Source organism: Cervus elaphus, chromosome 25 (genome assembly GCF_910594005.1).
Source record: "Cervus elaphus chromosome 25, mCerEla1.1, whole genome shotgun sequence".
NCBI classification, from domain to species: Eukaryota; Metazoa; Chordata; class Mammalia; order Artiodactyla; family Cervidae; genus Cervus; species Cervus elaphus.
This window is the reverse complement of record NC_057839.1, coordinates 5,634,954-5,658,371: the sequence shown is the minus strand read 5'-3', so window position 1 is coordinate 5,658,371 and position 23,418 is coordinate 5,634,954. Positions and strand designations below refer to the sequence as shown.

The following is a 23,418-nucleotide window of genomic DNA, read 5'->3' as shown; positions in this document are numbered from 1 at the left end:
ACGACTGAGTGATTGAACTGAACTGAATCTTTGCTATACTATTATCATGAACAAGAGTAACGCCTAATGCATTTATAGCTCTTGACTGATTGCAGAGAATGTCTCCCCTTGGTCTCCTTTCATCTCTCTGGTTCCATTAACCAGTGCTGTTAACGTAAATTATGCTTTCCAGAGAAAAGGACATCAAGGTCAAAGAAGCTGAACAACATGGTGAAGGTCACACAGCTTGTGAGCACAGAGCAACAGTCTGTATTTGGGTCTGTAACCCTAAGCTCAGGGTTCGTTGCCTATAGTTGGGGCTCCCCGCTGAGCAGCAGCATCGCCCTTGCCTGACGGCTTGTTAGAGCCGGTGACTCCCAGGGCCCACCTAAGATCTAATGAGTCCCAGTCTGCATTTTGTAGGATCCTCAGGTGATGCACACGCATGCTGCGGTTTGAGAAGCCCTGCTTTAGGGCAGGTGAATACATGCCATCTAGCACTCTGAGAGCAACTGCCTGGGGCAGGAATATAAGGCCGTGTCCAAGCTCAGAGGGAAAGAGCTCCATGATTGATTAGTGATGCCTGCCATGGGCACAGGCTACAGAAGAGTTACCGTGTGTGCCAGACTTCTGCCACGCCTGCTCTAGACCTTTGTTCACTGTCAGTCAATAATGTGGCAAACCAAATAAACAAGGTCAGTCATCACCGGTCCCACCCCGAACCTTACTTCCCTTCCCAGCTTCCGTGGCTTCCTTACCTTCCTCTCGTTTTCAGGTGCCCAGGTTCTCCTCCCTCTATTCTACCTGATGTCCACCTTAACTTGAAAAATCTTCCCTTGAGCCTGACATTTCTGCCAATTAAGAAATCGCATACTCCTCTTGTTGGCATTCAAATATGCTACTTTTGAATATGAACTATTCAAATATTCCAATAGGATTCCAACCCATTTCCCACCATTATTTCTGAGTATGCAACAGATGATCCCGTTCCCTTCGCTTAGACTATTTCTCCATACCACCATGAAGTTCAGTCTACCCTCAGCCAGGTGTCCCCTTCCTTCCTGACCCTCCACGGCATCGCATCTGAACACAGAACTCTCGTCTCTCCGGCTCGCTGTCTCCTCCCTAGAGTGCTCTCCCCGCCAGACTGGGAGCTTCCTGATGCAGGCGCTGGGACTCCTTCACAGAAAAGAAATGGCCAAAACGTAATTCCAAGTTAGATCCAATTCTCCCTCACTCAGTAAACTCACTCTACACTAACATGTCAGGGATGTAACTGTTTTACTGCTGAAGAGCACTTCCACATTCAATGAGAGTCCCTCAGAAAGAGACAGAGAGAAAGACAGAGGAAGAGAGAGATCAAGAGAGAGACAGAGGCAGAGACAATGAGAGAGGAGAGGCCAGGAACTAGTAACGCTTAGTACAAACGAGTAAGCCTTATTGGAAGAAGTCACATAATACTCAGGAAGACTAATTTCTATCTCAAGCTCTACAGCAGACAGCCTTCTCTGGGAGGGAATTCTTTCTGGATTAAGTCTAGGGCAGGAGTTGGCAACCTATGGCCCTCTGGTCAAATCCGGCTCACTGCCTGTTATTGTATGGCTCCCAGCTAAGAAGAGTTTTTATAGTTTCAATATTTGAAAAAAAGAGTCTTATGTGACATGTGATAACAATATTAAATTAAAATTTCAGTGTTCATAAATAAAGTTTTACTGGGACACAGCTACACCCATCCATTTATGGACTACCCATGGGGCGCCCCGAGCACAACAGAGGTGAGCAGCTGTGACAGGGACCAAAATGTGTCCCATCTGGCCCTTCAGAGTAAGTCTGCCAAACTCTGTACTGAAGGAGGTTCTAAGCCACGTCTGCTATTTGGTCCTAGAGGAGAACCCAAACCTGTCCTGAAGAAGCCAGTGACATTACCCTCCAATCACATCCAGTAGGCTGCACGGCTGCACCCTCCCCCTATGTGTTAAATGGCAGAGGGGTGAGTGGGGAACAGGAGACACTCACCTACGAGACCTTTGCTTTCAAGTGTCTTCCCCTACTCGGGTACCTACGTGAGAAGACGCTGGATCTGTTACCTTTCCAAACTGCTTGTCACGCAACACAGGAAGGCAACAGAACAGAGCATTAAGGGCTCAGAGTTTGCAAACACCCGACGTGGGTTAACTCTTAGTTCCATCAATTTCTGAGACCTTGTGCAAGCTGTTTACATTTTTGAGCCTCATTTTTCTTATTTTTAAAATACAGAGAGTAAGAATACTCAACTCATGGGATTATTATGAGGATAAAATTAAACAATGAATGAAAATGCCTGGCATGCCATCACTTTAAAATAGTTAATAGAGAACACTGTTCATTAATCTTAAATGAAAGCGATGGCATTATAGAAAGAATGCAGACTTTGAGGCAGACCTTGGAGTTCAAATCTCAACTCCATCATTAACTAGTTTTGTACTCTTAGGCAAACCACCTTACCTCTCTGCCTCATGTACTTCTCTATGAAATAGGGACAATTAATAACCACCTAATAGAGTTTTATTGGGATTGTTACTGTTGTTAGTCACTCAGTCATGTCCGATTCTTTTGTGACCCTATGGATTGTAGCCCGCCAGGCTCCTCTGTCCATGGGATTCTCCAGGCAAGAATCCTGGAGTGGGTTGCCATTTCCTTCTCCAGGGGCTATTCCAGACCCAGGGATCAAACATGAGTCTCCTACATTGTGGACAGATTGTTTTTACCACTGAATCACCAGGGAAGTCTATATGGGGATTAGAAAAATCTAGTTACAAGACCTTCAGTCTTATGCATGGCATGAAGAGGACATTGAGCAAATGTCAGCCCTTTCCCTCTCCGCCTGACTCTTGGAGCTGAATCAGACCTGCGTATGATGACACAGCCCAGTAACACACGCTTTCTCCTCCCACCATGAGTTACAAGGCCACATAGTTGTTCAATACCAGGACATCCACATAGCAGGGCCTTAGACTAATCCCATGTCTCGCCTGTAACCAAACTCACATGTGTAACCAGTCAGCTTTGCCACTGGTTACATTTCCTCCTGCAAATAACCATGGTAGAGCAGGCATGAAGGGCAGGCGCGCATAATGAAAAGGTTACAGATGAATATGTATCACCCGAGGGGAAAATGTTTGCATTAAGGTTCGGCAGACTTAGCAGACCAGCCGTGCAACCTGTCAGCCCCATCTTAAAGGCTGTAACTTAATTTGGGCTACGGGGCACAACACGGGAGCTGGACTAGGTTCATGCAGCCCTTGGAGCATCAGCTCCTGACCTGGTGAACATTACGCTTTGCTGCACTGGAGCCTTGCTCCCACCAGACCTCCCCAGCCGCACTAGCACCGTCTCCTGTCCCTTTGACCTTCTGTGTGCCCCAGACAGCGCGCTCCCTCCATACCTCCCTCCTCCCTCCTTTCTCTAGCTCCCCTCCCTTTCCCCTCTCTCTTGTTTTCTTTCTCTTTCTGTTGACCAGCAAATGTTTTCTGAGAGCTTCCTTTGAGGATCACTGCAGTGAGCAAGAGCATGGGTCTCTGCCTTCCTGGAGCTTCTGTGCTAGTTCTTTTTTTTTTTTTTAATCCTTTTTATTGTAGAAAAGACCCTGATGCTGGGAAAGACTGAAGGCAGGAGGAGAAGGGGATGACAGAGGGCAGGATGGTTGGATGGCACCACTGACTCAATGGACATGAGTTTGAGCTAACTCTGGGAGATGGTGAAGGACAGGCAAGCCTGGAGTGCCTCAGTCCATGGGGTCGCGGAGACAGACATGACTGAGCAACTGAGCAACAACTGTGGTAAAAGTCACATAATGAAACCATGATATTTTACCCATGTTTAACTCTGCAGCTCAGGGGCACTAAGTGCATTCACACTGCTGTGCGACTCTCACCATCACCCACCTCCCGAACCTTCCACCTTCCTAAACAGAAACTCTGCCTGCATTAAACACTAAGTCCCCATTGTGCATGCGTGTGTGCGTGTTGTCACGTCGGTCATGTCTGACTCTCTGTGACCCTGTGGACTGCAACCTACCAGGCTCCTCTGTCCATGGGATTCTCCAGGCAAGAATACTATAGTGGGTTGCCATGCCCTCCTCCAGGGGATTTTCCCAACCCAGAGACTGAACCCACATCTCCTGTGGTTCCTGCATTGCCGGTGGATTCTTTACCATTGGGCCACTGGGGAAGCCCAAGTCCCCATCGCCCCTCCCCAAACCCCACTCCCTGGCCCTGGCATCTACCAATATACTTTTTGACTCTATGAATTTGACTATTCTAGGTACCTCGTATAAGTGGAATCAAACAGCATTTGTCTGCACCTACTGTATATTGGAATGTATTTTTAATGTTAACTTGATATATATCCTGGACTTCCCAGGTAGCACAGTGGTAAAGAATCTGCCTGCCAGTGCAGGGAGATGCAAGAGACATGGGTTCAATCCCTGGGTTGGGAAGATCTTTTGGAGGAGGAAATGGCAACCCACTCTAGTATTCTTGCCTGGAAAATTCTATGGACAGAGGAACCTGGTGGGCTACAGTCTTTGGGGTCACAGAGAATTGGACACCTCTGAGCACACACAGCATACGCCCTATGAACAGATTGCACCTTCTTGTTTTTTTTCTCTCCGTGGTATTCAGTTGACATATGTACACTACGATGTATGAAGTAGTTTTACAATTGAACTCACAAAAGATAATGACAGATTGAGATCAGTTTGCTAAACAAAAACAAACAGGGGTTGAGACAGCAGAGTACTGAAGACTTCCAATACGGTGACCAAGGAAGGCCTCTTCTGGGAGGTGACCCTGAGTTAGGATTTGATGGGTGAGAAAGGAGCTGAGGGAAAGGCATCTCAAGCAAAGAGAAGAGAAAACACATAGGCACAGAGGCAAGAACAAGCTGGGCATGTTTAAGGAGCAGAAACAAGATCTGTGGGCCAGAGAAGCATGAGAAAGGGAAGGAAAAGTTGGGGGCAGTGACGTTGGAGACACAGGCAGGGGCCAGAGGAAGGGTAGCCTTGCAGGCTTGTTCAGGAGTTCTGATTTTTCTATAAGAGCAATGTGGCACCATTTCAGTTCTTGGAACCTCAGGGCCTTTGCATATGATGCTCCTTCCCTCTGTCTAGGATATTTTCCCACCTCATCACCCACCTTCAACATCACCTTCCTCAAAGAAGACTTCCCTTCCCTCCCAATCATGGTAACCAGCAGGGCTTTCTTATAGCATTGATCACATTTTTACAAATACCTATTTAATGATGCTGTAAATGTCTTTCACTTGCTAGACTGGAAGCTCCCTGAAGGTAGGACCACTTTGTGAGTGTAATTTCTGGTTCCCTGTACAAGGAAATGCTTGGAAGAGTCAGAGCTTGATGGTAATCATCACAAAGAAAGAAGGAATGAGTGAGTGAGTGAATTTATCAATGAACGCAACATTTACAGTTTCCCGAGATGGGTTCTTTTTGGATCCCGCACTGGACACTGAAATTGGCACCACTGCAGTGATTCTGGCAGCAGTTCCCAGCTCTAGGAAAGGGCTCTGTGGATTGAATTCCTGGCAGGGCTGCCCATGCCCAGCCCTTGGCAGGGGCATTTGTTAAGGATACACTGGCCTGGGGCGTTCTTCACATCATCCCCAGGCGCTGAGGTTGTGTTCATCTTCTCTGCGTTGGGGAACTGGCTCATCAGCTGCATCTGGAAATCTTCTCTTCGCTCATACTCCTTCCCTCGGTAGATGAACACTTTGTTCTGCAGAGAAAGGACATCTGTCAGAGATCCCAGGGCCCAGGCTAGGAGACGGTTCAAGCCAAGCTGGGAGGCTGGTCAGGAGCACAGGGCTGTGGTGACAGCCTAGAGATCTCTCCACTCCCTGTCTCCCCTCCAGGGAAAGGATGGAACCTCAGCTCACACACTTCTAGCTGGGCACACCACTTTTTTTAAAAGGATTGGTTCTAAAGGGAGAAGAGATCATGGATGCTGAGAACATTTTCTTCAAACCATCCTATGTGCAGCCTCCAGGGCAATTCCTCACTCCACTTTCACACCCACTCTCCCATTGACATGGCCACAGAGTTTCCCTCCTGCCTTTAATGGACCATATGGGCTGAACCTGTGGGCTGGAAGGGACCAGCATGCGGGTTCTTCATCACCAGGCCTCATGGAAACACACTTTATCCTTCCCTGATACGTAAGCTTCTTCTAGACCAGTACTTTTTAAACAGGCAGTGATTTGCCTCTTAAGGGATCCTGGTTATGTCTGGAAACAGTTTTGATTGTCACAACTCCAAGGAGGAGCAATCCTGGGACCTAGTGGGCAAGAATCCTTCAATGCATAGCTGAGCATTATCTAGTCTAAAATATCTATACAGTTGAGGTTGAGAAACCCTGTTCTAGACCCTATCTGTGCCACTGTGCTGCCTCTAATGGTCTCTAAGCTCTTCTGTCCAAAGTCATGCCTGTATCAATGCTTCCAAACCTGGATCCTCATTTCAGGCTTCCAACTGATAACTCAGTTGGTAAAGAATCTGCCTGCAATGCAGGAGAGCCCAGTTCAATTCCTGGGTCAGGAAGATCCACTGGAGAAGGGATAGGCTACCCACCCCAGTTTTCTTGGGCTTCCCTGTGGCTCAGCTGGTAAAGAATCCACCTGCAATGCCTGGGTTTGATTCCTGGGTTGGAAAGATTCCCTGGAGAATGAAATGGCAACCCATTCCAGTATTCTTGCTTGGGAAATCCCATGGACAGGAGCCTGCTGGACTATAGTCCATAGAGTTGCAAAGAGTTGGGCATGACTGAAGCAACTTCAAGTCAAGTCAGGATGGGTTTATTCTTGTCATTTTTAAATAAGTTGTTTACCCTTCATATTCTGTTAACCCTCCATCAGTTCAGTTCAGTTCAGTTGCTCAGTCTTGTCCGACTCTTTGCGATCCCATGAACCGCAGCATGCCAGGCCTCCCTGTCCATCACCAACACCCAGAGTTCACCCAAACCCATGTCCACTGAGTCGGTGATGCCATCCAACCATCTCATCCTCTGTCATCCCCTTCTCCTCCTGCCCTCAATCTTTCCCAGCATCAGGGTCTTCTCAATGAGTCAGCTCTTCACATCAGGTGGCCAAAGTATTGGAGTTTCAGCTTCAACATCAGTCCTTCCAATGAACACTCAGGACTGATCTCCTTTAGGATGGACTGGTTGGATCTCCTTGCAGTCCAAGGGACTCTCAAGAGTCTTCTCCAACACCACAGTTCAAAAGCATCAATTTTTCAGTGCTCAGCTTTCTTTATAGTCCAACTGTCACATCCATACATGACCACTGCAGAAACCATAGCCTTGACCAGATGGACCTTTGTTGACAAAGTAACTTCCCTGCTTTTTAATATGCTATCTAGGTTGGTCATAACTTTCCTTCCAAGGAGTAAGCGTCTTTTAATTTCATGGCTGCAGTCACCATCTGCAGTGATTTTGGAGCCCAGAAAAATAAAGTCTGACACTCTTTCCACTGTTTCCCCATCTATTTGCCATGAAGTGATGGGACCGGATGCCATGATTTTAGTTTTCTGAATGTTGAGCTTTAAGCCAACTTTTTCAGTCTCCTCTTTCACTTTCATCAAGAGGCTCTTTAGTTCTTCACTTTCTGCCATAAGGGTGGTGTCATCTGCATATCTGAGGTTATTGATATTTCTCCTGGCAATCTTGATTCCAGCTTGTGCTTCCTCCAGCCCAGTGTTTCTCATGATGTACTCTGCATATAAGTTAAATAAGCAGGGTGACAATATACAGCCTTGATGTACTCCTTTTCCTGTTTGGAACCAGTCTGTTGTTCCATGTCCAGTTCTAACTGTTGCTTCCTGACCTGCATACAGGTTTCTCAAGAGGCAGGTCAGGTGGTCTGGTATTCCCATCTCTTTCAGGAGTTTCCACCGTTTATTGTGATCCACACAGCCAAAGGCTTTGGCATAGTCAATAAAGCAGAAATAGATGTTTTTCTGGAACTCTCTTGCTTTTTTGATGAACCCTCCATAACTAGTACTAAACAGTTAACCTTTCATATCCTCAGGATCTTATTCCATGGATTCAACCAATCATGATTCAAAAATATTTGAAAAAAAAATCTAGAAACTTCCAAAAAGCAAAACTTGAGTATGCTGCATTCTAGCAACTATTTACAAAGCATTTACATTGTACTTAGTATTGTAAGTAATCTAGAGGTGATTTGAACCATTTAGGAGATTGTATGCAAACACTACACCATTTTATATAAAAGACTTGAGGATCCTCAGGTGTTATTCTCTGCACAGGGTCTTAAAACCAATTCCTGGTAAGTACCAGGGGACAACTGCATTTTTAAACTGTCTCAGTTTTAATTTTGGGTGTCATAAATGCAGATAGATAAAGTGTATAAATACAGAAGTTCTCTGGGGACCTTGATCATATTTTTAAGAGGCAAAGTGGCCCTGAGACCAAAAGGTCTGAGAACTTGTGCAATACAGTTCCCGCTGGGTAGCAGAGCTCCTCCGGCCTCTCCAAGAACCTCGTCCCTGGGATGGTGTGCTCACTGCCTCACAGGACAGCCAAGGCTGCCATGTATGTAGAGAAACACAGCGGGTGGCTGAGGAGCTGTTAATGGAGGGGGACTGAGGAAATGCAGGGGAAGGGGACAGCACGTGGACACCGGAGGGTTAGGGTTAGGGATCTGAGGGTTAGGATCTGAGCTCAAGCAGAACCTCAAAGAGCAGGGTGAACCGAGAGGCCAGGGCCCCGGGACTCTGGCCTGTGTCCGTGTCACCCACAGACTTACCCGGAGGAACGAGGGGAAACCCTGGCCGTAGTACCCAACAGCAAAGTAGTCTGGCTTCGGTCTCAGGATTTTCATGATGTTTTCATAGAATTTTGCCTGCTGGATCTGAAAGAAGAGAAGTCATAGGTTGTAACAACACAGATGTGTATTAAAGGCACATTCAGCTCTGAGGGGTTAAGACGTGATCATGACACCAGAACAAATGTGCCAAGTGCACATATTTGCATATTCACGGAACTGTCTGTCATCATGATAGTGATATGTTTACAATATACCAGATACCCTGTTAATCATCCTACCTACAGTAACACGCGTACTTGCATCACCCTCATAACAATCCCAAGGGAGTGTATCTCTGCTTTGCCGATAAAGAAGTGGTATCTCAGGGCATCCAGCAAGTAGGGAACTGAGCCCTGCCGGCTGTTCAGAGCCCCTCCAGCATCGTGACTCTGCTCCCACCGGGAGTGTGTCTGGGGCGGTCTATAGATGGGGAAGTGTTTCTGGATATGGATCTCTTCCTGTGTATGCACACCCAACGTACTTCACCAGTTCCAAGAGGTGCGCGCTTTTATATTTTAACATCTTTGAAAAGAGTTTGTGTTTTACTTTACACCTAATGGCATCTTCCAATCACTATTAACTGCAGAGAAATCATGACAGGGCACGTAAAATAGAATGGTGCAGCTCGCAGATGACAGCATTTCACACTGAACACAACATGGAAGATAAATGTGTGTGGCCCTGGATGTGAACCTGTGTGATGTGGGCTTGGTGCACAGCCATACACGTCCATTAGGGGGTGCGTGAATGTATACTGGGTGTGTGTGCATGCATGGATGTGCATGGGTGGTGGTGGTGATGGTCTAGTCCATAACACAGGAAATATGTAGTTGTTAGTACAGATTATTTGTTTGTTTTAGTTGCTAAGTTGTATCCAACTCTTCTGCAATTCCCATGGATTGTAGCCCTCCACATTTCTCTGTCCATGGCATTCTCTGGGCAACAATATTCGAGTGGGTTGCCATTTCCTATTTCAGGCACTATAGGTGTCTGTGTGTATGTATGCATGTGTACTGCATACATTAGAAAGTGTGTGTACCTCCATACCTGCAGACATCTATGTGGGCAGACTCAGGCAGACTCTTGGTGCAAGTGGTGTGTGTGTTGACATCATACCTGAGAACACTATATTCCATACCCATCCCCCTACCAGAACAAGCTATCAATCCTTTTCTAGCACTCTGACTCTCATTTCACAGTTCCCTAGAAAGAGGTGGACTGACTAACCTCTCGAAATGCGCTCAGATGGGGCCCTGGAGTCCTGGGTCTCAGGCCACCAGGACATCCGTGTGGGGAGAGCAGCCCCGCAGGCCACCTCCCCGCCAGCCTGGGCCTCTGCTTCCCCCTACTTCCCACTTTCCCCGCCAAATCACGAGCTTTGAGGAGCTAATGGGAATGGCCAGATGGGGAGCACTTTAATGTGATTTATCTGTTAATCAGAAAGCAGGAATTTGCTTTTTTATCTAATTGGTTTAGTGATTTGTGAGAATTTCACAGCAAATGCGGCACAGTGCTTATGGGGTGTGCACCAGTGGCAACAACCCAGCACCGGGCAGGTACTTAGCGCTCCATACAAGAAACTGTGCCTGATGAGCTTTCCCAGAAGACCTCCCTTTGGAAATATTCCCAGCTGGGAGGGAGATGCTCAGCACAGTTTGGCTCAGCTTGGCCCAACTTCAGTTCCTTTCCCGGTATCTTAACCCCACATGGCCTCCTGCCTTGGCTCCCCCTCTCTCCAGCCTCTCTGCCCAGCCAAAGCCCCAAGCACCCAACCTCCAGGGCAGTCGGCTCCCCCTGGAGACTCCTTACCAAGTTCTGGCTCAGCAGCTCATAGTCAAAGATTTCCATCTCATACTGTTCTGCCAACTCCTTGCACAGACTGATGGCCTCTTCCCACATCTACAAGGAAGGTCACGGAGACAAAGGTTAGAGGGGCCTCCAGGCTTGCAGAGCCATTGCTGAGGAAGGCACCGGGGCAGCTCCACACCTGGGACTGAGCCACAAGCCTCCCTGTAGCCCGGCCCCAGCTCCAGCCCCACACCCAGGGAACCAAATGCATCCCAAGAAGCAGGCCTGTCCTCTGCTTCTCACCCTGGTTTCCTGATAAATAATGGAACACCCACACACTAGGCTAAGTGCTTTATTTACATGCTCTCTGGATCTTCACAACCCCTCTGACAGGTGAGTAGCAGCACCTGCATTTTCCAGATGAGAAACAGAGGTTCAGACCGGCAGAGCATCCACCCCAGGTCAAAGCCCTAGCCTAAAGCAGGGCCAGGAAGTGCACTTGAGAATGACCCTTGACCTTATGCTAAGCTTTGGTGGGCCAAACTGAGGAAGGAGCATTGACAAACATGTATACTACCATGTGTAAACTAGGGAGCCAGTGGGCAGCTGCTATACTGCACAGGGGGCCCGGTCCAGGGCTCTGTGATGACCGAGAGGGGTGTGATGGCAGGAGGGAAGGGGACTCGGGAGGCAGGGGTATACGTGGTGTGTGCGCGACGGGTTCACGCTGTTGTGCAGCAGAAACCAGCACAGCTCTGTAAACACTGCACAGAAACTTTCCTCCAGTTAAAACACAAACCCCTGCCTTAGAAAGGGAATGTGCTGGTCCCTCCATCACGTCCAGCTCTTTGCAACCCCATGGACCATAGCCCACCACGCTCCTCTGTCTGTGGGACTCTCCAGGCAAGAATACTAGATTGGATAGCCATTCCCTTCTCCAGGGGATCTTCCTGATCCGGGGATCAGAGCTGGGCCTCCTGCATTGCAGGTGGATCTTTACTATCTGGGCCACCAGAGATTTCCCAGAGAAAAATGGCTCACAAAGAAAATAAGCAAGCAGCGAATTTCTGAGGATAGAGCTGGAGCCAGATTCAGTTCTCTTGATGTTTGCTACTGGGATCTTTTCACTCTGCCAATCCCATCACTTTCTTTTTCCCTTTGGCCAACTTTCCTCCCTCCCTCCCTTCCACCCTTCTCTTTCTCTCACTTTAAAAAACAAATGTGGTAAGAACACTTAACCTGAGATCTACCCACTTAACAGGTTTTTAAATGCATAACACAAAATTGTTAACTATAGGCCCAGTGTTGTACAGAGATGTCTAGAACTTACTCATCTTGCATAAATAAACCTTTATACCATCACTTCTTAAATACATTATTTAGGGTGAGTGAGCAATGGGCGGCGTGGAGGTGGAGGAGGTACTAGAGTATTTAAAAGAGTGATGAAAACTTTTTTTAAACAGGTCTTTTGCATCTTTAAAAAAATTCTGAAAAAAATCCTCTGGACAGAGGGGGTCATTTCCATCTGCTCCATTTTAATTGAAACCAATAGATCATCCTTCCATCCTAGATCAAAGGGGTCAGGAACCTCTACAGAGAGGCAGAGGGAGGTGCTGGGTGGGCTGGAGATCTGGCAATCTCAAGGGACACCCATTACATTTTAAATTTGGTTTCAAATGGAAGATGCACCTAAATGCAGAAGTTGGGGGAGGAGGGGGAGGAGAGAGGGGAGGTTGCCAAAATGCAGTGTGTGCTTTGTCGCAGAAGTGCTCTCTCTGCATCCAAGCATAAAAATAAATAAAAGCAAGTGCTGAGTGGAGGAGCCACGGCTGTAAACCCATGGACAGCTTAGTGAGCAGCATAAAAATGTTTTACGTGCCAGGAGGAATCAAGTCCACAGATGAGTATGGGCTGGTTCTTTCTCCTTAGCCTGAACGAGAAGATGCGGTTAAAGCCCCGGGACTGGGCCAGGGGGCTGTTTGACTCAAGTGGAGGTCTTTGCCAACTTTCCACCATACTATGCCAGAAGTACTCCCCCTGTGTGTTAAGGGATCAGTGAGGGGCTAAGAAGAGAGATAGGCAGGGAGTTGAATGCCTGGAATGTCCTTCAGGTCTGCCTGTGTGGTCACTAGGACCTCTGCCGGTCACTGATCCCTGAGTCTCTTACACTGGTTACTGAGTACCTGCTGGCTGCTGGGCATGGTACACAGGGATGGGACAGTGATAAAAATGGACAAGACAGTCTCTGCTTTCATGAAATAGAAGTGGGTAAAGCGTACCATAAACAGATGTACTAGTTGGGTTTGAGGGATGTGGAGGAGTTCATCAGGTAATGACAAGAGGACTTAAGGAGTAGAAAGTCATTCTGTGTGTCTAGATCAAAAAGTCTCCATGAGGAGAGGTATGGAGAGAGGAAGTCAAAGGGATGCTGAAGAGTCTGGGCTTCACTCTAGAAGCCCCCACAGCAGAGGCACATAGAGGGAGCTATCCCCATCCGCCCCCTCCTCTCTGCCCCTGAAGCGCTTTAGCGGCACCCTGTTCCCGCCCTCCTCCTCCCCATTATCGCACAACACCAAGGGGTTATGTGCAAAAAAAAAAAAAAAAATGACCCGTATGTGGGCTTTGCTGACTAGTAACACGCCCCTTAGTACCCGGGCTTACGCCTTTTTCCTCTCTGCTCAGCAAAGGGTTGGCTGAGTCGGATACTGGCAGAGGACAAGGCCTGACAGGTCCTCTCAGGGTTTTTCCACTGTGACGGACTTAATCAGCCGATAAACCAAGAGTGAGCTCAGACTCGACGTCCAGCAGGACAGGAGGCTCCAGAGAGGGCCGAGTCTCTGCCCTCAAGAGGCTTAGGACCATAAATTATAAACACAGTCTTCAACTGCTCAACGCCTGGGAATTTATAAACCCTTCCACAGACATTACCTCATTTCATTTTTTCAGGGAAGGTGGGGAGATCACACTAAGAGAGATGCAATGAACTGCGGTGACAGAACAGGCCAAAAGTAAGTGTTAAATTGTGCCTGATGAACTGTAAGAGGCCTGGCCATTCAGAGGAGAGGTAGGGCTGTAGGTAAGCTGGAGGACTCAGGGAAAGCTTGTGAGAGGAAGCAGGCAGTCAGATGGTGCCTCAAGGGCAGAGAACTGAGTTTGCACACTGCAACTAAGGGTCCGCGTGTCACAATTAAAAAAAAAAAAAAAATCCTGCATGCTGCTACCAAGACCTGGCACAGACAACTAAATGTGATCATGCTCAGTCATGTCCAACTCTTTGTGACCCCACGGACTCCTCTGTGACCCCACCAGGCTCCTCTGTTCATGGGATTCTCCAGGCAAGAACACTGGAGTAGATAGAGCTATTCTCTTCTCCAGGGGAGCTTCCTGACCCAGGGATCAAACCTGGGTCCCTTGCATTGCAGGTGGATTCTTCACCATTTGAACCACCAGAGAAGCCCTTAAAAAATAAATATTTTTAAAAACTGAACAAGTTAGTAGTATGTACCAGGTCTTATAGAGAAGGCAATGGCACCCCACTCCAGTACTCTTGCCTGGTAAATCCCATGGATGGAGGAGCCTGGTAGGCTGCAGTCCATGGGGTCGCGAAGAGTCAGACGGGACTGAGTGACTTCACTTTCACTTTTCACTTTTATGCATTGGAGAAGGAAACGGCAACCCACTCCAGTGTTCTTGCCTGGAGAATCCCGGGGATGGGGTCGCACAGAGTCAGACACGACTGAAGTGACTTAGCAGTAGCAGCACAGGTCTTAGGCTAAGTGCTTTACATCATTTTCTCACCTAATTTTCACAATGCAGCTAGAAAGTAGGTACTATCAATATCTCACTATTATGGATGGGGAATTGGAATCTCTGAAAAGCCATGGGGATTGTAGGCAGTAAAGGAATGAGGCTTGAAACCCAGATCCTGAGCTCTTAGCCACCTATTATGTCTCCTACAGCATTTGAACTGGTGCTTCCTGAAGGGCCAGTTGGCGGCTGGAGGATGGACAGTAACTGGTTTGGCCAATCTCCAGACAAAACATGACAAATCACCCTGTTCTTGCTGTTTAGAGATCAATGATGACACTATGATGTCATTCATACATTCAATTAATTCATTTATTCAACATATATCTTTTGGGTCCCATACGTTAGGGTCTGTGCTAGCTACTAGGCACTTGGCAGTGGACAAGACAAATATCTTTGCTCTTGGCCTTCTAAAGTGGAGAGCCAGACAATGAACAAGTGAAAACAAAGTGATCAGGGTGATGTCTGACAGTGGTAAGTGCTTTGAAGAAGAAATGAGTATGACTCACAGCAGAGGTACTGCTGTGTGTGGTCTGGGAAGGCCTCCTTCAGGACACGACATTCTTTGCTTGGGCAAAACCCTGAGCTGTGAGAAGGAACTGGCCATGGTAAGATATGGAAGAGAAATGTCCTACGCTGGGAAAAGCAAGTGCATAGGCCCTGAGATGGAGAAGAGCTTGGCACAGAATTTGTGAGCAAGAGGGAGCCTGGCAGAGCTGACACGGGAGAGGAAGTCAGAGGACAGCTCGTACGTGGCCTCACGTACAAGCAGGACAATGGGGTATATTCTATGGGATAAGTATGTTCTATGATCACCGTTTTCTATATGAAGGACGACCTGTTGCAGGGGAATAGAGGATACAGGGCTATTGCATAGGACTCAATGTGTCCAGGTGAGCAATGCTGGTGCCTTGAACATATGTAGTAGGAATGGGGATGGAGAGAAATGATCAGACTTAGGGTTGGGCAGGAGAGCTGACCAGACCTGCAGAGGGGTTACATGTAGAGTGTGGGAGAGAACAGTCCTTCCCAGTAGCTAGGGTTCCCACGGAGAGAGGAAGGGCAGCGACCAATTACCTTTCCTTTGTCAAAGTAGCCTATGATGATATCATAGAGTGTCTCCTTCAGCTGCCGGTGGGTCTGCGGGTGCTGCTGGCCTGTCTGCATGACCTGCGATGCACACTGCTCATCTGACCACTGCAGAGAGAGGACACACAGTCACCTGGGGCAGGTGTCCCCCCTGCTGCTGAGGAGTGGGAGGAGGCCCTGCAGACACCCCTGCCTGTGTCCTCGCTGCCCTGAGTGTCAATAGAGAGCTGATCTTGGCCTGCAGTTTCCACAGGAAGCACCTCTCCATTTCTACGGAGTCACACTTATCGACTCTCTGGACATTCTGTTGGTTCCTGTGTATGGATTGTAGGATTTTCCTCTGAATTCCTGCAAGACACGGCCCCAGCTCTTCAAAACCCAAAGGAAATCCTTGAGACTTTGTCCTGCTCCAGCAGCGCTTTCAAGAGAAGAAAAACAGCTCACAGGGCATGCTAATGATTTATAGTTGATGCTTAGATGTTATATAAAACAGTTTGAATGTTATGTAAAACTTCAGGATACATCTCAGGGGGCTGTTGTTGCTGCTAAATGGGAAGGTCACTTGAAACCTTATGTGACCAGATAGAGCAGTGCAGAAAAGTAACCTGCCAGGTTTCAAGTCTGGGGACACAGGGCAAAACAAAATTTATTTGGCTAATTTTTCTTTTCTTTTTTTAAAACTTTTCAACTTGCTGTGAGGTCTCCATGGGAATTTCAGCATGAATCCCCTTGACTGGGAGGGCAGTACCTTGAGAAGCCAGGTGTGGAGAAGGAGTGTATAGGCAGCCTCTGTGTAGTTGTCACAGTCCAGGTGAAGGTCACGGAGTTTGTACAGGTACCTGTTTGGGAAATACGTTAGATCACCAGATGCAGTAATAAGAATGCAGGTGGTAGGGCCAGGCCAGAGAGAGCAGCTGGATACCTCTTGGCTTCACAAGGGAGTCCCTGACATTCAGTCCCCTGCATGAGTGACAGTGATAGCGCCTAGAAGTTGCGGGACATTGAGGGTCTGACAGGGACCATGCCAAGCATTTCAGTGCCTCAGATCATGTAAGCTGCCTGACAATCCCATAAAATGGGTCCACTGAGAATTTTCATTTACAGATAAGAAAGCTCTGGCCTGGAGAAGTTAGGTATCATTCCAGCCGGTATTCAACTTCATACTGAAGACTCTGGCCAATGCAATATGACAAGTAAGGGAAATCAAGGAAGAAGTAAATGGCTTGTTGGAGATCATGTGCTAATGAATGAACTGGAATATGATCCTAGTTTAACCGCCTTCAGAGACTATACTCTAATCATTGTACAACTCCAAGGGCATGGGCAAGTCATAGCACTGTAAAGGGGAACTTCTACCCTCTCTTCAATGCTCTCAAGGTGTAAAGGAAGTGAAATTTCTGATAAGTAAAGAAAGGGGTTAGAGATTAGACATTCAGGTGGAGGCATGGAGCTGTCAGCAGAAAGAATCTACAATTCAACTGTAATGACATTCCCATCTCCTACCCTTCTGCAATGTGATGATCTAGTTCTGAACCCTAGGATGACTAGGGCTGAAAGATGTTAAGAACAGGACAGGATCAGAGGAAGGGAGCGTCAATCAATTATTTGATACATAATGTGTATTAAGTGAATCAACTTCTCTGTGCCTTAGTTTGCTCATTTGTAAAACGGTATTGCTCACAGAACCTACCTACAGAGTTTCTGGGCCTACAGAGGGCCAAACAGACCCTGTAGGAAAGGCTCTGTGAATGACAGCCAGCATTGCTACTAATGAATGCCAGTATCCACTGGAAGTGATTAGCCCGTAGCCAGCATTGAGCAGTGACAGCTATTATCTGTTATCATTGTGCATCAGGTTCCTCTACAAAACATTCTCTCCTGCCACTGTTGGAAACAGAATCCAGAGCCAAAAAGCCTCTGCTTTGGTGACTTGCATGTCATCAGGAGTACTTTTTAAGCCCGACTCTTAGTAATTTGGTGAAGGGAAGATGCTGTGACACGATGCCCTTGATCCTTCCTCTGAGAGGAAACGCACTGTCTGTAATGGTGCCAAAATTCTGCCTTGGCTATCTAACTACAGGGAACAAAGGGTTTCTCAAGCATCTGCACTCAAATCAGGTCTCAATGCTCAGGATTAGATTTCCTGTTATAAGAAAATTTTCTGCACAGAATGTCACCCGAGGAGGAGCTAGGGTTTAACGTCCTTGGCTACATAAAGCATGGCCAGTGGGCCAAACAGAGGCTGCCTGAACTCAGGGTGGGGACTGCCAAAGATTCTGAAGGGGAGAAAGGGCAACTAGTGGTTTCTGATACTAATGAGCTAGTGACCTTTTGCTCATTTATTTATTCCATCAGCAAAGTTGAACTGAGCACACAGGCTGTGCCAGGCATGAGAGATAAATGGTGGCAAAAGCAGACCCCATTCATTCTCAGAGGTTAGCATTTATAATTTAGGAAGAGAGATGGGCATTGACTAAATAACCAAAGAGGTAACTGCAAAAATACAATTGTGATCAATGTTGGAAGGAGAGGTCTACGGTTACTATGAGAGCAGGTGTCATCCAGGTGGGGCTTCTGGAAAGTTTTCCTGAGTATGACACCTGGGTTGGGATCTGAGGATAAGAGGACAAATGGCGGGGGTAGGGGGGGCATTCCAGAGAGATTGTACATCCATCCATTCCACTAATGGGTGCTATATATATAACATCAATTCATCCTCTCAACAATTTTTCTTTAGATAAGAAAACTGAGACAGACATTAAAGTAGATAGAGCTAGAAATAGGTAGAAGCAAGTTTTGACACCAGCTGTTTCTGCCTTTACAATCACTCTTCCCCACTTAACTTTCTGCTGATCAACAAGCTATCGTGAACGTGCAGTACACGCAGCCTGCATGTAAGGAATGTGGAGCTGTGGTCAGTTTTTAGAAACCCCTGTGTACACAGTCACACCCTATCCTGTCTCTACCTGCTTGTCCTTGGTCTCTGACCCCTGATGACTGGGTCCAAAAAAATTGAAGAAACCAGTCCGAGGGAGAGCTTCTCTGCTGCTTTCAACTCCTTAACTGACCGAGATACTCCCTATCCTTTGTCAACTCAAGGGTTCAGTGATCAACCACAGAGAGCAATGCAAGACACCCTGATGGGCCTGAGTTGGGAGGGGGGGGGATCCAAATGCAAATAGATGGCAGACGGGCAGCTTGAGTGAGGTGGAGGGGACGAAGTCTGCTGGGGAATGGAGGCCGTGGGACGCTGTGGCCAGATCACGCTTGTCCCGTCCACAATGCTACCACCTACCTAGGCGGTGGGCGTCAGGATGTGTGGGCCCTGTGTTGCCATACCTGTTGAGTTTTTCAGAAGAGGGAAATTTTGACTTTTATGTAACATCTCTAGATTTTTAAAATTTGGCAACCAATTAAAAATGTTTTTAAATACTATGCCTGCCAAACAGGACAGATTTTCAGACTATATCTTATTTATAATGTCTGGTTTAGGCAAATATGGTTTTCCTAGATTACTATAGGATTCACATCTATAAAGCTTATGGAAATCTGGGATTCTCCATCTGTGTTTCTAAAATGGGAAGAAACGAAAAGAGATTGGGGAGGGAATCAAGTGCCAGGCACTTTACCTGTAGCATCTCATTTAGTCCTCAGAACAGAATGGAAAAATTCTACATGGGTAACCCTAGCCCAAACACATGGAGTGATTTTTCCAAGGTGGCAGAGGATAACAAGTAAAGCCCCAGGTCCTTTGGACCCAAAGCACTGTGCTTCTACACTGAGTCATGTCTACTGATGTTATAAATACTATCCAAGCTCAGGACAATCCATGGAATTATCTTTTTTCCAAATGATAGTTCCTATTTCTGGAATAATGCTTAAGTACCCAAAAATATTTGTGGTAATAGCAGAGTGAGTTTGAACATGGAGTCTCTGGTCTTCAAGAGAATGTGTCGAAAACCTTGAAAGGGCCTTGGCGTTAATCGTACAGTCAGTTCCACGTCGCAGGCCTTTGTCTCCCAAGGAGATGCATGAAGATATATGTCCGAGAATCTTGCCATTGTGATATTTATGATAAAAAAACTGGAAACAACCTAAGTGTTCAACAACATAGGACTGGCTATATAAATTACGGTATATTCTGGAATGAGAATTTTATAGTTTCATTAAAAATTATGTTGAAGTACATCTGTTGACATAGAATTCTTGTCAAGCAAAGAATAAATTATCAGCAATATGATCTCATTTTTTTCAAAAAATAGGCATGCACAGAATTTGATCTGTATATAAATATTAAATGGTCTGGGAATATGTATAGATTATGGTTATTTAAAAAGAGTTTGTTTTGCCTCTCCATATTTTATGAGGATTTTAGGGGTAATAACTATGCATTATTTTTGTATGAGTAAAGTAATTAAAAAAAACTTTGAAAAAAAAAAACTTTGAAGGAAAAAAATAAGATTCTAAGAAGCATTGACAAGGGAGTTCTTTGCTTCAGGTGAATGTCCCCCTAAAATCCTTCATGTGATTTTTCAAATAAGTGTCTTTTAAATGCGTACAAAGAAGCTACCATCATACATCTTGGTAATTTTTTCCCTGTGAAGTTGGGCTGGCCAATGATCTAAGTATTTGCCTTCCAAACCCTAGACTAGGGCTTCACGTGCCAGTCTTGTACCAAATACAAGTGCAATTCACCTGCACAATTCACAGCAAAACAGCACGGCAGGTCAGAGAACTCCAGGTGGATTTGGGGGGCTGATCGCAGGAGCATGCAAAGAGTTGAATCCACGAAGATGGATAGGAATCGGAACACAGAGGGTCTGAGTGTCAACAAGATGTGCTTAAATTCTGCTGAAGGCAGTGGGGAGCCATGGATGGATATCTAGCAGAAGAGTGACACAGCAGGTTTGGGTTTTAGAAAACAAAAATCTTACCTTATATACATCTCTTCCCGATTATTATCTTTGTAGAAATTCTAGATAAGGGAGGAAAAACAGTGATGAGTGTTTTTCTTTGCAGAACAGCAAGGGTGGAGGGCATTGTGATGAAGATGAGAGAAAACTGCTATTTACTATCTGGGATAGTAAAGATGAGATGAAAGCAAGAAATTTACTTTCCTGAATGCACCAAACTGCTTATTCTGACTTGAAAGTCACTTCCCTGATCCTTAGACTATAAAGGGACAGAGGAAGTATCCCAGCCGTCACATCAGGAGGTGCAATCCAGCTACTTGCTGCATTGAGAGATAGGCTTTTGAGGAGACTGAGGAAGTTTACTTTGACAGGGTCTACTATGAAAGGCAGCCCAGCTTGATCTTTAAAAGCTCAGATTCTGCACTGAGGAGAACTTGAGTTGGAATCAGAATAATAGCAATAGTCAGAGTAACAGTAATAGTAATCATAATAGATCCCAGTGATGATAACAGATCATAACTTTTGACAGTGCAAAACTATCAAGAGTTATGCTGAGATTCCACAGTCAAAAACATTTAAACTTGGCAATACCTATTCCATCTCAAGGCTCACGTAGACCAGTGTTTGTTTTGGAATCACATACATTTTAAAACAAGTCCTTACAGATTTTGAGCCAGGAGGTTATGATCTCACACATGAGCCACACTTGGAGAAAATCCAGGTTTAATTCAATGCACCCATGTGTACCTAAGGCTCTCAGAGGGTGAGATGGTGTGTTCCAGGGCACAGTCAGTGGCTGGCAGAGTCCCACTAGACCTCCAGACACGCCCACCCCATCCTGTTCTTCCTGATATTGTGTTTAAGCCACACTCCAAAATTAACAAGATCTGCTTAAATTCTATGCTGGGCTTAAACCGCTTATAGACCTACCTTTCCCAACTTCCTCCCAGGTCAGATTCTGTCAGTGGAAGGCCAGTTTCTTCAGCCAACGTTTACCTCTCCAATGACAAGAAACTGCTAAACTCCTAGAAAATCCCTCCTTCGTGCCCTTTATGTGAAGCGGGCAATGTGGAGTTGTCAGCAATGAACTCCTTTCTGCTGTAATCAGGAATTTTAACTCCCCTTAGCATTTCAGAAAATCAATGGCAATATCTAGGGTGTTTAAAGGGTCCACTTAGGGTAAACGGAGGACACACAACAGAACTCTGGGCACACAATTTGTATTTCTGGCTCACTGGAGGTGTCGGGGGGATTGATGGACTAGATGCCACGTGGTCCTTTGACCAATCTTACTCATTCTAATCCCTTTAGGGGGGGTTGGCCTGGTGAGTATGAAGCACTGTTGCTGCTACGAGCTGTCTCGTAACCACATCACAGGACATCTGAAAGGGGGACTGGGAGCTGGCCTGTGGTCGTGTGGTACAGGGGCAAAGAGTCTGGGTTTGGAAGTAACTGCTCTAGTTGGCCTGTCCCACAGCACTTTCCTATAAATCCTAGTTAGGAGTAGTACTTCATTCCATAAGATAAGGAAGCTAACACACAGTGAGCATTTAACCATGGGTCAGAACTGTACTCTTGCCTGGAAAATGCCAGGGACAGAGAAGTCTGGCGGGTTACAGTCCATGGGGTTGCAAAAGAGTCAGACACAGCTGAGTGACTGGGCCCACCCCCACAGGACTGCATAACCTATGAATTAGGTACTATTATTTTCACCATGTAACAGATAAGCAAGCTGAACCTTCAGAAAATTTCCTTGGGTATTCTATTAATTATCCGAGAGAGGGTGAGAATAGGCTGGGTGACTCCAAAGCTCATACTCTTAACCTCTTTACACTGCCGCTTTCTTTCTCTGTGCTGCCTTAAGTGCCAAAGGAGATACTGCCATCCCTTGATATCTTCAGCGTAACAATGCCCGGACCACCACAGATACCAAAATACAAGGATGCTCAAGTCTCTTACATAAAATGGTACGCTAATAGTATTTGCATATAACCTACACACATCCATATACTTTAAATCATCTCTAGATTACTTGTATTTACTAAAACAATGTAAATGCTACGTAAACAGTTGTAAATCCAATGTAAACGCCATGTAAACAGTGGCTAGCATTCAGTAAATTTAAGTTCACTTCTTGGAACTTGGTGGATTTTTCCCCCTGGTGCTTCCTGTCTGTGGTTGTCCAGTCAGTGCGTACCAAACCCCTGTCCATGGGGTTGGAAAAAGTCAGGGAGAGCTGACTACACTCATTCCCATTTCATACAGATGACAGACTGAGGCACAGGAACACAACAACGATTGACTTCAAGTCACAGAGCTGGCAGACGTCAAGAGAGGGGCTCACTCTCCTGTTTTGCTGATTTCTAAAGCCCTGAGCTTGGCTTCCCCATCCAGAGCAGCAGCAGAACCCAAAGCCAGGCTGGCCCCCATGACTGCTCTGACTGGACGAGGGGAAGCCCACATACCAGAAGGTTCACAGTGCAGCTCATGCGGTTGTCTTTGCTCTCATCCGTCATGACGCCCCGGTAATCCAGCAGCTTCTCCAGGAGGCCTTTGACCAGGTTCACAAAGCTCTCCACCGACTTGGAGATGGTCGGGTGCTCCGCAGCACACTCCATCAGGCTGCCGCACAGACGGGAGGATGGTGAGCTCAAGGCAGGGGAGAAGGCACGCTGGGGGCGGGGCGGGGCTAGGGTGGGTGGAGTAAAAGCCAAGCAAATCTGTGAACCCAAGTTCCCTTGGTTCACTAGGTCCTTTTCTTCCTTTATTCAGTCCTTATTTATACACTGATTTGGGGCTTCCCATCTAGTCAAAGCTATGGATTTTCCAGTAGTCATGTATGGATGTGAGAGTTGGACTATAAAGAAAGCTGAGCGCCGAAGAACTGATGCTTTTGAACTGTGGTGTTGAAGACTCTTGAGAGTCCCTTGGACTGCAAAGATAGCCAACCAGTCAATCCTAA

General features: G+C 46.5%; 1 protein-coding gene across 2 annotated transcripts in view; it reads right to left on the bottom strand.

Annotated features, from left to right (window-relative positions):
* DOCK2 (dedicator of cytokinesis 2) overlaps positions 1 to 23,418 on the bottom strand; it is a 484,628-nt gene that overhangs the window by 27,065 nt on the left and 434,145 nt on the right. For both annotated transcript variants that reach the window (XM_043887430.1, XM_043887429.1), the window contains exons 35-41: positions 22,922 to 23,078; positions 20,478 to 20,518; positions 16,292 to 16,382; positions 15,532 to 15,651; positions 10,669 to 10,758; positions 8,800 to 8,904; positions 5,609 to 5,750 (exon numbers count right to left, since the gene is read on the bottom strand). In XM_043887430.1, the coding sequence (XP_043743365.1) occupies positions 5,609 to 5,750; positions 8,800 to 8,904; positions 10,669 to 10,758; positions 15,532 to 15,651; positions 16,292 to 16,382; positions 20,478 to 20,518; positions 22,922 to 23,078 (746 nt within the window). The remainder of the gene's footprint in view (positions 1 to 5,608; positions 5,751 to 8,799; positions 8,905 to 10,668; positions 10,759 to 15,531; positions 15,652 to 16,291; positions 16,383 to 20,477; positions 20,519 to 22,921; positions 23,079 to 23,418) is intronic.